The sequence below is a fragment of the Orcinus orca genome, chromosome 20 (genome assembly GCF_937001465.1).
Source record: "Orcinus orca chromosome 20, mOrcOrc1.1, whole genome shotgun sequence".
Classification (NCBI taxonomy): domain Eukaryota; kingdom Metazoa; phylum Chordata; class Mammalia; order Artiodactyla; family Delphinidae; genus Orcinus; species Orcinus orca.
In genome coordinates, this window is record NC_064578.1 from 6,481,199 (window position 1) to 6,496,018 (window position 14,820).

At 45.6% G+C, this 14,820-nt stretch overlaps 1 protein-coding gene across 1 annotated transcript in view; it reads right to left on the reverse strand.

Annotated features, from left to right (window-relative positions):
- The window catches only part of HSD17B2 (hydroxysteroid 17-beta dehydrogenase 2), a 62,252-nt gene that overhangs the window by 19,313 nt on the left and 28,119 nt on the right, over positions 1–14,820 (reverse strand). Inside the window, exons 2-3 of the mRNA XM_004280104.3 lie at positions 6,087–6,299; positions 433–618 (exon numbers count right to left, since the gene is read on the reverse strand). Coding sequence (XP_004280152.1) covers positions 433–618; positions 6,087–6,299 — 399 coding nt within the window. The remainder of the gene's footprint in view (positions 1–432; positions 619–6,086; positions 6,300–14,820) is intronic.

Below are 14,820 nucleotides of genomic sequence, written 5' to 3' on the forward strand. Positions count from 1 at the left end.
CACAGGGCTCTGACAGTGCCAACAGAGTGAAGACATTTGCTGTTCATCTCACAGGAAACAACAGAGTGTGCAGCATTCAGGGAGGGTTGAAAACAGGTTCCCTGTCACGATGACGTGAAGTGTATGCAGGATTTCCTTTCCAAATCTAGGAAGCTTGTGCATTAGCGGTCACACTGTGAAGATGTGTGAGAGCCCTAAATCCCCAGTGATGAATAGATGAGTTAGAAGGTAGGTAAGAGTCAGTACATGCAAGGATTTGAAAGGAAAGAAAGGTTTTATTGTACTCAGATCAACGGTAAACACACGATTTGACTATTCTTCACCCAGCCCTGCGTGAGAGTGCCCTGCTTTCTCGTTCAGCCCCCATGGAGCACTGAGGGTCACATCTTGCATGACCAGCACCCATGACCTTGTGGGGAAAGGTCAACTCACCTGCCATGCTGCTGATGTTCACCAGCCTCCCCTTGGATTTCCTAAGAAGGGGCAAAAATGCCTTTGTGACTTCCACGGCCCCGAAGAAGTTCACGGCCATGCATCGTTTGTATTCGGTCATGGGAATGAGCTCCCCGTCAGTTGGGAGGCCAAGGATCCCAGCATTGTTGACCACAGCCCACAGTCCTGAGGACAGAAGGGAACAACTCTGAGGTCAGGCAAGATGGGAGAACGGGAAGATTTTTAACCCTTCAAGCTCTGAAGTCAAAAGGGCCCCTTTGAGATTTAGGATCTAGGCAGATCACTTCAACTCTCAAACCGTAGTCTCCTTGATTACTTGTGAAATATTAAGCAATGGTTTTTTGCAGGAATATTCTTTTGCCTCAAAGCCCTTTCCTACAGCCGGCAGCTAGATATTTGTTATACCTGTGGAGGAATGACACAGCAAGGAGGAGATTTAATCAAAGTCTACCTCATGTTTCTCCCTCAAAGGAGTGTGTGGAGACAGAATGATACCTTTCGGACATGCAGATATAAGACGATATATCTTATATGCAGTGCAATGGTATAAGATCCTGTCTTCCCTTTTCCTTCGACTAGAAAAGATTCCTTAGTCTGGGAAAACTAGAGCAGAATTGCCAAGAGCTAAAAAGATTGCAGAGTCCCTGAGCTCTAGGCCCTTCCCCAGCCAGCCTGATCCCCTTGACTGACCAGGATCACCCAGAGGGCTTGTTCACACACAGGTCGCCAGGCCCCACCTCCAGAGAATCTGATTGGGGGTGTCTGGGGTAGGGCCTGAGAATCTGCATCTCTAACAAGTTCCCACGTGATGCTGATGCTGCAGGCCTGGACCACACTTGGAGAACCACTGTCCACAACTAGTGATTTTTCATCTTTGACTTCACATTAAAATCACCTGGGGAGCTTTTTAAAACCCCAATGCCCAGGCCACACCCGAGCCAATTAGATCAGAAATTGTGGGGTGGTGAAGAAAGGGCACCTTGGCATTAGTAGTTTTTAAAAGTCCCTACCAAGGGGCTTCCCTGGTGGCGCAGTGGTTGAGAGTCTGCCTGCCGATGCAGGGGACACAGGTTTGTGCCCCGGTCCGGGAAGATCCCACGTGCCGCGGAGCGGCTGGGCCCGTGAGCCATGGCCGCTGAGCCTGGGGGTCTGGAGCCTGTCCCTACCTAGGTGATTCCAACGTACAACCAAGCTTTGGAATCATCGCCCTAAACGGTAGCAGACAGGTAATACAAAAACTGCAGATGTTTTGGGGGAGGGGGATCTGGAGCAGAAGTGAGTGACCTGGGTCCTCTTTATTTTCTAATTTCTGGGCTTTTCAAAAAAATTAATTTATATATTTTTGGCTGCTTTGGGTCTTCATTGCTGTGCACGGGCTTTCTCTAGTTGCGGCAAGTGGGGGCTACTCATCGTTGCGGTGCGCCGGCTTCTCATTGCGGTGGCTTCTCTTGTTGCAGAGCATGGGCTCTAGGCACGTAGGCTTCAGTAGTTGTGGCATGCGGGCTTAGTTGCTCCGCAGCATGTGGGATCTTCCCGGACTGGGGCTTGAACCTGCGTCCCCTGCATTGGCAGGCGGATTCTTAACCACTGCGCCACCAGCGAAGTCCCTGGGTCCTCTTTACAGAGGAGCAACATCCGGGGTATGTTCAGCTAGATAGACCTGAAGCAGATTTTCTGAGTTCCCTGAGCCTCGGCATGGTTTAGACCAGCTGTTTCTCAAGGTGTGGTCCACAACCAGCAGCATCAGCATCAATTGGGAACTTGTTAGAAATGCAATTTCTGGAGCCCCACCTCAGACCAGCTGGATCAGAAACTGATGATCAGAAACTGTTGTTGAAGCTCAGCACTGTGATATAACGTGCCCTCGAGGTAATCCTGATGCACACCCAAGTGTGAGAACCAGGGGGCTACGCAGAGGAGCAGAACGAGCCTCAGTGCTAGCAAAAGCACAGAAATGGCAGGAGGCACCAACCCTAACAGTGCCTTTCTGATGGCTTCCAAGAGGTAGGTAGCAGCCAACCTGCATGAGGACTGGACAGAGCACTGGACATCTCAGCAGAGTCCAGCATGAGGCACTGACCATTGAAGATGAAATGTCCCATCCCCAGGAATTTAAGATGCTACCCTGGGGAGATGGGATAAAGCTCAAAATGACTGAAACAGTTTTCGCCACGTGGCAGAAAGATGGCTCAAAATAGAAACTGCACTGACTTATAGAAAATAAAATTACATTTCTTGCACACCTGAGTTGGTGGTCTGACATTTACATGCAATAATGATTGGGAGCATTAAGTGAGATGATGCCTGGCATGTAGTAAGAGCTCAACAGCTATTACAAGGATGGTGATGGGAGGAGAGGATGCCTCTACTCCCACCTCCAAATGATGGTTTTAATTCACTCAGCCTGATGCACACCTCTGACCAGTCCACATGCAGGTGGCAGCCTGAGGATGCCCTAAAACAGGGGCCAGCAAACATTTTCTATAAAATGGTGGATAGTAAATATTTTAGCACTGCATGTCCTACTCACTCAACTCTGCCATTACAGACAATCTGTAAATGAATGGGAGTGGCTGTGTTCCAATAAAACATTATGGACATTGACATTTGTATTCCACATAATTTTCATGCGTCAAAAAAATCTTCTGATTTCTTTTAACCATTTAAAAATGTAAAAACCATCCTGAGCTCACAGGCTACACAAAAACAGGTGGCAGATCTATAGAATATTCTTTAAATGACAAAGTTAAAGAGATAGAGAACAGGTTAAGGATGAGAATAGGGCTCTAAAAAGGTAGCATGAGAAAGCCTGGTGGTGATGGAACAGTTCTGTATCTTGAGTGATATACATCTCATTTCTCAGATGTATATTGAGCACTTACTATATGCCAGGGGCTGTGCTTAATGTTGAATGAATGGAAAATAGGAGTTCTTACTGACTGCTTGCCTCATGTCAGGGACTCTTGTAAGTGCTCCGTATCTAATAACTACTCCTTCAACTACCAAATGAAGCAGATAATATTACTCTCTTTTTGCTGGGAAGGTCAGCTGTAAAGAGGATGTAAGCAGGAAGTGCTTGAGGTCTCCACGGAAAACCCCCAAGTGAAGGCAGAACAGGAGAAAGCAGAGCTAAGAAACGGAGACTGGGTGCTGATGACGTTGCTTAAGTGCCTGGATCCAGACATGCCTGAAATCAACGGGCCTTTTTAGTTATATAAGCAAAATACATTCCCTTTATGCTTTAGCAATTTTGAATTGGGTTGTATCACTTGCGTCTGAAAGGATCCTGTTGGAGACATGGTTCTGGTTCTCAAGGAACCTTGTGGTGAGGAATGAGAGATGGACAGATTTGTATAATTGGTAAGACCAGTGTGTGCAACGGATATCAGGTGAAGGTCCAGAACAGGAAGTGAATGATGTTACCTGGATTACGAGGAGGGTCATGCAAGAGACGTTTGAGCTAGGTCTCCTTTGAGAGTAGAGTCTGCAGCTGGACAGAAGCAAGAGTCTAGAGGAATGGAGTGAGGCAAGAGGGGAATTTGGGTAAGAGGAAGCTGGACATGCAAAGATGTAAACTAGTACATTCTGTTCTGGAAACCATTCCAGAATTTACTGAGTGGACCAGCAGGTATTGCAGATTAAGGGTTTGGCAAGGGCCATTTTCCTGAAGGGCCTTCGAATCCTTGTTAAGGTGTTTGGTGGTGGATGGAGAACCACAGAACCATTCAATGAGGCAAAGCATAGGCCTTGCTCCTGGGAGGAATGCAAGACATGGAGGCTCTGATTATCAAAAGGTTTTCAGGATGGGCTTCCCTGGTGGCGCAGTGGTTGGGAGTCCGCCTGCTGATGCGGGGGACGTGGGTTTGTGCCCCGGTCCAGGGGAGTCCTGCGTGCCGTGGAGCGGCTGGGCCCATGGGCCGTGGCCGCTGAGCCTGCGCTTCCGGAGCCTGTGCTCCGCAACGGGAGAGGCCACAACAGTGAGAGGCCCGCGTACCGCAAAAAAAAAAAAAAAAAAAGGTTTTCAGGAAATGGATGACACTATAAGATGTGCACATTGTAAAGACCACTTTCCATTTGGAAAGCAATGGGGAAGGAAAGCCTTGTTGCAAGGAGGCCATTGTGGGAGCTCAGGTGGGAGATGAGGGCCCCAGTTAAGCCACAGCTCCCTGGGGATGATAGGAAGGGGTGGGATGACAAAGATCTAGGACGTAGAATTGACAGGACTCCGGACCAATAGGATGCAGAAATCGAGGGGAAGCGGCAGGTCTAAGTGACCCCCCCAGGTTGCTGACTTGAATGACAGATTAGGTGGCAGTGCTGGCGTTTGAGCCAGTGTCTGAGTCGTCGGATGCAGGAGGGTAAACTGATTTGCAGACCGGCAGCAGAGAAAAAGATAATGAGGTCAGTTTTTGACAAATTGAGGTGGGATGTCTGCTAACCAATTTTATATGCCTATAGGTCCTGACGTTTAGAGGAGAGCTAGGTCGGTAACACACATTCAGAAGTTATCGTATTAAATCGCAACTCTGGCAGAATATTAGCATCACCTGGGGAGCTTTCAAATGTACTGATGCCTGGGACCCCCAAATGAGATCTTCTTTACAGTGGACATTCTCAGCAAAAGGAGGGCAACAGTACTGGCCTCACTGTGGAAGTATTAGCTGAGTTATTGTCTGTAGGTACTGATTTAATCTGTTGGGGGAAGGTCCCGGGTTGCGTGGGTATCACGGGTGTGTGACCTGTGTTTCAGAAAGGCCTCATGTTTGGTTCATTTTCTGCCGGCACCACCTAAACATCTTAAACATTTTGTAAACAAGGAGCGCCACATAATTTGCATTTTGCCCTGCCCCCCCCCCCCCAAGTTACATAGCCCATCCTGGGCCCAAGCACAGGTATTTTAAAACACTTCCCAGGTGAGAATTCCTGGTATAAGGAGAGAACAGTACAGCCCGGGAAACATGGAGTGGGAAGTTTGGGGATGGAGCCCTCAGTAACATTAACATTTAGGGGAATGGGGGGAGGGGCGGAGGAAGAGGTTCATACAGGAGAAGCAGAAAGAATGAGCAGAGAACTAGGAGGGCAAGAGGGGGCTAGAGACCCCAAAGCCCAAGCAGGGGAGGATAATCAACACACTGAAACACAGCAGAGAAATTAAGAGCTTGGTGTTTAGGGTAATACTGATTCGCTTGGCTAGACCACTTAGGGAGGCATGGTGAGAAGTGGAAACAGGGTGGCAGGGTTCCAAGGAGCTTGCCTGCAAAGGAAGAGGAAGAGAAAGGCAGTGGCTAAGGGAAGGCCGTGGTTATGAAGCTATTTTCTTAAGTCTAATACAAGTTAATATCGGTGAGAGGAAAGAAATGAGGAGGGGCAGTAATTAATGGGAGAGTGACCAAGCAGATTCTGGAGGGAATGGGATGGAGAATTCTGTAAGTTCTGAGGACGGACCACACCTGACTCATTCCTAATATCTTCATGTCTGCAAAAGGTGCCAGCGTGTGGCAGGTGCTCAGTACAGGGGTCTCCAGCTGCCAGAACAGACTAGAGGACAATGGTAATTAGAGGCTGGAACCAGTGTTGGGCGTCTGCAAGGAGGGTGGAGGGCACTCGAGGGCGCGGGTGGCTGAAGGCAGTACCTCTGTTCTGCAGCTTTTCCTTCACTTTGCTGTGGGCATCTTTTATCTGTTGCGGGTCGGTAACGTCCAGCTGGAGCACGGAGAGACGCTTGGAGCAGGTTCTTCGTAATTCCTCTGCTCCAGATCCCTTTTCATCCAGAACTCCAGCAAATACTGTGAAGCCCAACTCGTCCAGATACTTGGACAAAGCATGGCCAATCCCAGAATCACCACCTGCAAGGGGTCAAGGCAATACAAAATGGGCTCAAACCACAATGGCAGGAAAAATCATTGAAGAAAAAAATCACTGCATGCTATTTATGATGGTCCATGTTCTCTGGAGAGAGTGGGTCTTGAGGAAGTTTTATTTATTTATTTATTTTTGCTAAGTGAGAAAATGGGCAGAGAAGCCACAAGAGACAAAGTTCTCTGTATGAAAAAGAAAGGAGGTGAGGTAGAATTTGAGGTGGGGGCATAAGTGGGAGGAGAAATGCTGATGAGGGGGAGGGGTCCAGGAGTGGCTGGTGGCCAAAGAACGTAGGAGGGAAAACTAAGACATCTAATGGAAGCTTTTTTATTAATCTCCGCATGTAGTATTTTATGTAATAACCTCCATCACTGCATAAAATCTTCGGTAAAACATTCATTACAAACTAGTACTTTGGAGTTGGTTTCTTCATTTTAAAGATGTAGCAAAGTGTCGTGTCCTGCTTCATAGTGGACCCAGGACAATAGCAGAGGCTGCCCACAGGGGCCAACTCCTTCTGGATTATGAAAGATGAAGGCTCATAGCCACCTGCTCTTCTCACCTCTTCAGAACTTTTTCCCTAGCCATGGCCTTCTCCCAAACCACTGAATAGACATCAATCCTAGGAAGACACCTGCAACAGAAACCAGATAGAAATCCCTAAGTGCACTGCTTTGTGAAACCAAAGGATAAGATTATATGTAAAATACATGTCAAGCCTATCAGAATTTGAGATGGGAGTTTACCCAACCCACTCTGGAGGATATTACGGACCCTAGAGAAATTGTTTCACATCCACAAGTACAAACGTAGATACCTGAAATTCCGAAGATGAAGACAACGTGGACATAAAATTACCCTTTGAGCCATACCAGAATAAACGTGTAACAATTAATATGTTTCTACAGCTCTAAAGACGAGAGATCATCTTCACATCGGCTGTGTCAGGCAGTCTTTCCTGTAAACCTGGAGGGAATCTGTCTTGTCAGCAGTTGGGGGCTACAGTCAGGCATCCCCCTAAGAATCAGAAAATTCAGGAAATCAGCATGCTGACAGTCAACTCAAGATTCAGTATGTCAGTGATCAGAAAAGATGTCTGACTTCGAAGCTAACAAGACCTGCCTGGAATCTGACCAGAAGTGTTACAGTTTCCAAAGAGAAGATAATCACTATCAAAAGGCAAAAGGACAGAGAAACAGGCATTCACAGATATTGCTGATAAATGTGAAGGGGTGAAATCTATGACCATTTTAGATACTGAGACCCAAAAAGTCTCAGTATCTATCCTAGAGGAAAAACTCACATATATTCAGAGACAAAGGATGTTCTTTACAGGACTGTATATAATAGCAAAAGAAGGAATTAACCTTAACATCCATGAATTGGAGAATGGTTGCATAAATTATGGTGCCCATGATGGAATATGACACAGTGATTTTAAAAGATAGGGTAGAACTATATAAACTGGAATAGATACTGCTCCAAGATACTTTGTTAAGTGAAATAAAATGTTATAGTGCAGCAATTATTATAAAGAATCCAATTTATGACCCAAAACAGGGGTGGAAGAAACTAATTCTCTACCTACCCATGCATGCAAATATAAAAGGAAAGATTTGGAAGGAGAGACACCAAGATGGTAATAGTAGTTGCCTCTAGGAGGAGAGGCAGAGTGGACAGAGCTTTGTTTTACAATGTTTTCCCTTTTTGCTGCAAGAGAGTACTGATTTTTCTTGTGTAATTTCTCTTCTTTTAAAGGTCATGCCAATTAGAATGAAGATGGGCCCTGTAAGTATAGGAAAAGGTATTACCAAGAGGCCATTGTAGGTGGTGTCTGCAAACACTGCCCAAGAGAGTGCAGCCTTAGGAAGAGGTGCGGGCGCTTCTGCCCCTCAGACAGAAGATGTGGGCACTCCTGCCCCTCCTAACACAAGATGAAGGCGTCTGGTTACCATAGTTGATTGCACTTTACTTTGTTTCTTGTATGTCCACATCTACCTGTGTGTGCATGGTTTCCTGCCTGGTCCTGGTCAGAGGAGGAGACCGTACCAACTGAGGCAGACCTAAGCGTCTGGGCCACGTGACAGATCTCTGCTGTGCTGTAAATTAGCACATTAGAATTCTGGTTTTAAAATATAATACTACATGCGTCTAACAATTTTGCGAGCCCTGCAAATGTAGGTTTGCCCTGTAGAAATGGACCTGACGTTGGACAAATCCAGCTTCAGGGTCTGCATGGAAAGGTTGTGAAGGAGTGTGTGTCTTGCATCAAAGCTTCTTATTTATGATATGTAAGTAGAATAGAGCAAATGTTGTTTGAATCTTTGTTATTTTTAGTACCAATTCTCTAATAAAGCTAAGTATTTTAGAGGGAAAAAAAAAAAGATCTGAGGCCAGATCTTTGACAGTGGCAAGTTCACCAGGTGGTAGCTGCAATGCATGTGGCCTCTCCCTGGAAACCACCAAATGTCACTGGTGGTCAAATCTGTCTTGTAAAATTATTTTCCCCATGTCTCCAGTAGAGATTATCATTCCCATTTTACAGATGGGGAAAGTGAAAATGGGAGAGGCCAAGGTCACAGAGATAGAAGGGATGGACCTGAATCCGAGTGCCTGACTATTCGTCATCCTGGACCACCTTCTCCTTTATCTGTGAAAGCAGAGAAGGAAGGTCTGGGGAAGCCAGCCTCTGAATGAGCCTTTTGTGGCCCAGCAAGGAAGGATAGAAATTAACCTGGAAATAACTAACTCAGAACCAGACTGGAGCGAAGCGTGACCCTGGAGCCAGATGAAACACACTCTGCTGGGTGAGAGCAGCTGTTCACAGAAGGCCCCTCCCATTTGCGAGGCACCACAGCCTGTGCTTCTGCCTCCGGGGTGGTGTGGCTGGGCATACTGGGGCCATGGGTTTTAAAGCTCCCAGTTCCCCTGAAAGGTTTGTGTCATATCAGGATGCCAGCATGTTGCCTCTGTGCAGAGAGAATCATCCTGTGGTGCAGAGATGCAGGCTGTGACCTTCACCTCCACGCAGCAAATAAACTCAGCCAGGGTGCCTACCAAGGAAGGTGAGAAAGGGTCATCTATCAGGGGCCGAGTGGATAAACAAAACGTGGTCTAGCCATACAATGGAATATTATTCAGCAATAGAAGGGAATGGAGTTTTGATACACACTACAACAAGGATGAATCTTGAAAACATTATGCTAAGTTAAAGAAGGAAGAGACACTTTGATCCTGACCCCATTTTCTCTGAGTAGAGAATGATCCAAAGACAGTATCCAAGGTAATGCCTTAGACCAGCTTAGGCAGCTTTGTGAATCCAGGATCTAACTCTCTTCGGAGAGTTCCTAGGAAGAGCCTGGCCTACGGGAGATGCTAGCCACAAAATGAGAGATGACATATTGAACTTTACCGAGCCCTGTGGTCCTGGAAAACAGCAAAAGTTAAAAAACACTTCCAGGGCTTCCCTGGTGGCGCAGTGGTTGAGAGTGCGCCTACCGATGCAGGGGGCGTGGGTTCGTGCCCTGGTCCGGGAAGATCCCACATGCCGCGGAGCAGCTGGACTCGTGAGCCATGGCCGCTGAGCCTGCGCGTCTGGAGCCTGTGCTCCACGGCAGGAGGGGCCACAGCAGTGAGAGGCCCGCGTACCGCAAAAAAAACAAAAAAACACTTCCACTCTTTGTGTTCTGGGAAATAGTTTCCTGCAAAGGAGTCACCTTCTCCACGTGAATTAGAGAGGATTCAGGGATGCCCTCCTTGTTTACCAATGACAAGGCCAGACCCAGGCCCTCCAAATTCCAACCCTTTGCTTCATAAATGACAAGCTAAACTGTTTGTCCACAGAGAGTCACTGGAACAAAATGCTTGTTAACCAAACTTTGGTATAGATTCTTTCCTTCCCCCAGGTCCTGGACCACTGTCAGCCTGAGGCAGCAGATAGCCCCTCCTGAGAACAGGCTGGCCTCAGAGAAGATGGTCCCTCCTCTGCCGTCTGATCACTCCTGGCCTATCCCCATTCCCCTCAGCTGGTTCTTTTCAGACTTGTTCACCCTCCCCATGAAAGCAAAACTCTTTTTTGTCTAACCCTTGAGATACTTGCAGACCTGTGGTCAAAGTGTTCCCTTCACTGCAACAGTCCTGCCCCTGGCCCCATAGTAATCCTGTAGAATAAAGTCTTTCCATACAAAATCTGGATTTGTTTTTTTTATTTGACAGTGAATTAAGAAAGCCAAAGTTCACGGGAGGCCATCCGTTTGTCCTTACCAGTGAGAAAAGGTAGCATAGAGGCCTGGTTTTGAGCCTGGCCCCACCATCCCTACCTGTGCAACCCTGGTCAGGTTATTTAACCTCTCTGTGCCTCAGCTTCCTCATCTGTAAAATAGGCTTGATAATGGTGCCTACACCAGTTGATATTTGTGATGTGCTTAACAGTCCCTGTAATTACTATAATAGATTTTTTTTTAAAATAATACTAGGCACATGACATCCTTCTTGACTGACAGGCCTTTACATTCATGATATTGGTAGATGGGGAGTTTGCCTCTACTGACAGTCAGCTAAACATCTTGGTTAAGACTCAGACTGCTTGATTCTGCCTCTCCCATGTCTGAGCCTTGGGAAATGTTACATATAGTCATGTGGATCCTCCACTTCCTTATCTGGAAAGTGGGGTTATACCAGTACCTCCCTCCTAGGCTGACCTTGGAAGTCAATAAGACAGAGGATGTTCTGCACAAGGCCCCGCCTGTCATATGTGACTTGTTATCAGTAGCGTGGCTCTAACCCAGACATCACTTCTGATCTCCTGTTAGAGATCAGGCTATGCTAGCCCTGGTTTTCTTAGGGCTGTGCAGGGTTAAGAGGGCCTTGGGAAAGTATGTGGCTGGGGAGCCGCTCCCTGTCTAGATAGAGTAGCCCTTGTGCACTCCAGAAACCCAAAGACAAGGTGGGGGCCTTTGTGAAAAGGCAAAGTGTTTCATAATTTACCCAATAGTAACCTCTGAAAAGTATCATACCTAGTATGACTCTAATGCCAGCCTCACACATATTAACTCCAACCACCCTGGGAGATAAGTCATTTTACTATCATCGCTTTACAGAGGAGGAAACTGAAACACAGAAGGGTTAAGTCATTCAGCTGCACGTGGCAGAGGTAGGTTGGAACCCAGGCAGGGTTTGGCATATAAACATCTGGAGTATAAAATATTCAAAGTTTCCAGAGCACAGGGCTTAGCATATAGTAGGTGATCAAAAAAAAGCATGAGTTGGCTAAATGGGCATTTAAGAGGGCGTTGGCCTTGGGACTTCCCTGGTGGTCCAGTGGGTAAGACTCTGCGCTCCCAATGTAGGGGGCCCGAGTTTGATCCCTGGTCAGGGAACTAGATCCCACACGCATGCCACAACTAAGAGTCCACAGGCTGCAGCTAAGAAGCCTGCATGCCGCAACTATAGATCCCGCATGCCACAACAAAGATCCTGCATGCTGCAACTAAGACCCGGTGCAGCCAAAATAAATAAATGTTAAAAAAAAAAGAAAAAGAAAAAGGACATTGGCCTTAATGCCTTAAAAATGCAGAGAGAGAGAGTCCTATGGCACTAGGGCTCCTGACTCAAAAATAAGTCCCAGAAAACATATTGAGTTGGATGTCTACCCCAAGAGAGGGTGGGGAAAATGCTGGGGGTGGTTTTAAGCTATGCCCTTTGAGATCATTCTATCTCTAGTGGCCTGGAAATCCATCAGCTTGGAGCAAGCAACGAGTACTAGAGTCCCATTTTTGCAAAATAGGAGTGAATGTGAAATAGTGATTTATTCTAAAATATTAATAAAGTCAATTTGTGTGAAAAACGAAGACGTGAATCACTTTAATTCAGAAGAATTAAGAATTGTATAGTTTCAGAGCCGGTGGGCTAATTGTAAGTGGATTTACGCTATTACCACATGGGGGCGCCGGATTAGCTGTTGAACAGAAACACATCCCATCATTTGTTGGGTCAAGTCTTAAATTAGGCAAGATGTGAATAATTCAACTTCCGAAGTTCTTCAGGGCTAGGTCCCTTGAATGAAACACACCCACCCTGTAAAGACAGACTGCATGTGCTCTTGGACACAAGCTGGTCCCTTGGAAGCTGCATTCAGAAAGAGAGATGAAGGGGGAAGAATTTGCAAGCCTGTAAACAATTTCTAGACATTAGTAAAACATCATATAAGTAATAAAACTTTAAGAACAAAAAGATAAAAGAAGAAGAAACCATCCATAACCTCACCAATCTAACATAACTTTCATAACTTTCGTACTTTTTCTTCTAGTCTTTTTTTCCTATACAGTGTTCTTTAACAATTACAGTTATAGCACACATATGATTTGACAACTAATTTTTTAATTAATATTACATAAACCAGTTTTCGCTATTTCTACATAGTCTACGAAACCATAAATCATCATTTTTCACTATTGGATAAAATTCTCCCTGTCAAAATGCAGTAGAGAGAGAAATGATGAGAGCCTGGATTCTTGAGCCAGGATACCTGGGTTCAAATCCTCGCTCTGCTACTTACCAGCTGTGTGACCTTGGCCAGTTAACCTCTGTGCCTCAGTTTCCTCATCTATAAAGTGAGGTGATACTAGGACCTGCCTCATAAGATCGTTAGAAGGATTAAATGATTATATATACTAAAGTAATTGGACCACAGCCTGGCACATGGCAGTTACCATCCAGGTGTTAGTTAAATAAATGGCAACTGGGTATTTTTTAAATTTTTAATCCATGCTACTCCTTTCATTGGCTACTTCTAGTTCCTGGAACCAAAAGGATTTTCAGTTCAGTTCTTATCTCAGAAGGTCATCATAGCTATTCTAACCACAGTGATGAATTGGCCAAGGACTACCCTCTGCTTTCTGCCAGTGGTCCTGTCTCTCCCAGACCCTGTCCCTAAAGCTCCTCCAAGTCTCCCCTTTGTCCATATCTTTGAACAACAGCAGCTTAAAGCGGAGCTTCTCAGTGGATGAGCGTCTTCAGAGGTATCAAGGCCCATTCTCATAGTGGAATTTCAGTTCTGTCAGTGGAATAGACAAACACAAATTGAGGACCTGCTATGTATCGATACCAAATAAGAGGACACCGTCTGAATATGTGTTTTGCTTGGCCCACACACTGTGTTTCGTAAAAAATTTAAGTAAACACTTAGAGTCCAGCTATTTCACCTGAAAAGCCAGATCGATGGTTTCTCTTGATTAACCAGGAGACGGGCCAACTCCGGGCCTGCGTTCCCACGATGAACTCAGGAGCTCAAGCTGAGGATCCCAAAGCTGCCCCTTCCCACGGGTCATTCTCTCAGATCAGGACTCACCACTTCCTAATGCGCATGCGCATTTCTATGGGCAACATCCTCACCACTGGGACTCGCCACCACCCACCCCACCACCCACCCCCCTGCCCGCAGCCCAGCACACAGGCAATTCTTTGTCCCACTTAACAAAGGTCATCTGGGGCTAGCCCTGTTTATCTGGAAACCTGGGGAAAACTAAGGAGGAAAGGACTTTCCCCTCCCTTGTTTAAGATTTAAGCAATCCATCAGATTGCCACCCTCATGTTGACACAGCCTGTTCCCTATAAAATAGATTGAGGTATAATTAAATGGTAGATAAATAGAATAAAACTCTAGTGCACTTAAGACTTCCCTGAGAGCCATACAAGGCTCAGCTCCTAATCCAGGAAGAGAAAATACTTGACAGTTGTACTACTGACACCTTTTGTGTTTCCATACAAACTGTGCAATATTTTTGTTCTAGTTCTGTGAAAAATACCATTGGTAGTTTGATAGGGAGTGCATTGAATCTGTAGATTGCTTTGGGTAGTACAGTCATTTTCACAATGTTGATTCTTCCAATCCAAGAACATGGTATATGTCCCCATCTGTTTGTATCATCTTTAATTTCTTTCATCAGTGTCTTATAGTTTTCTGCATACAGGTCTTTTGTCTTCTTAGGTAGGTTTATTCCTAGGTATTTTATTCTTTGTGTTGCAGTGGTAAATGGGAGTGTTTCCTTAATTTCTCTTTCATATTTTTCATCATTAGTGTATAGGAATGCCAGAGATTTCTGTGCATTAATTTTGTATCTTGCAACTTTACCAAATTCATTGATTAGCTCTAGTAGTTTTCTGGTGGCATCTTTAGGATTCTCTATGTCTAGTATCATGTCATCTGCAAATCAGTGACAGCTTTACTTCTTTTCCGATTTGGATTCCTTTTATTTCTTTTTCTTCCCTGATTGCTGTGGGTAAAACTTCCAAAGCTATGTTGAATAATAGTGGTGAGAGTGGGCAACCTTGTCTTCTTCCTGATCTTAGTGGAAATGGTTTCAGTTTTTCACCATTGAGAATGATGTTGGCTGTGGGTTTGTCATATATGGCCTTTATTATGTTGCGGTAAGTTCCCTCTCTGCCCACTTTCTGGAGGGTTTTTATTATAAATGGGTGTTGAATTTTGTCAAAAGCTTTTTCTGCATC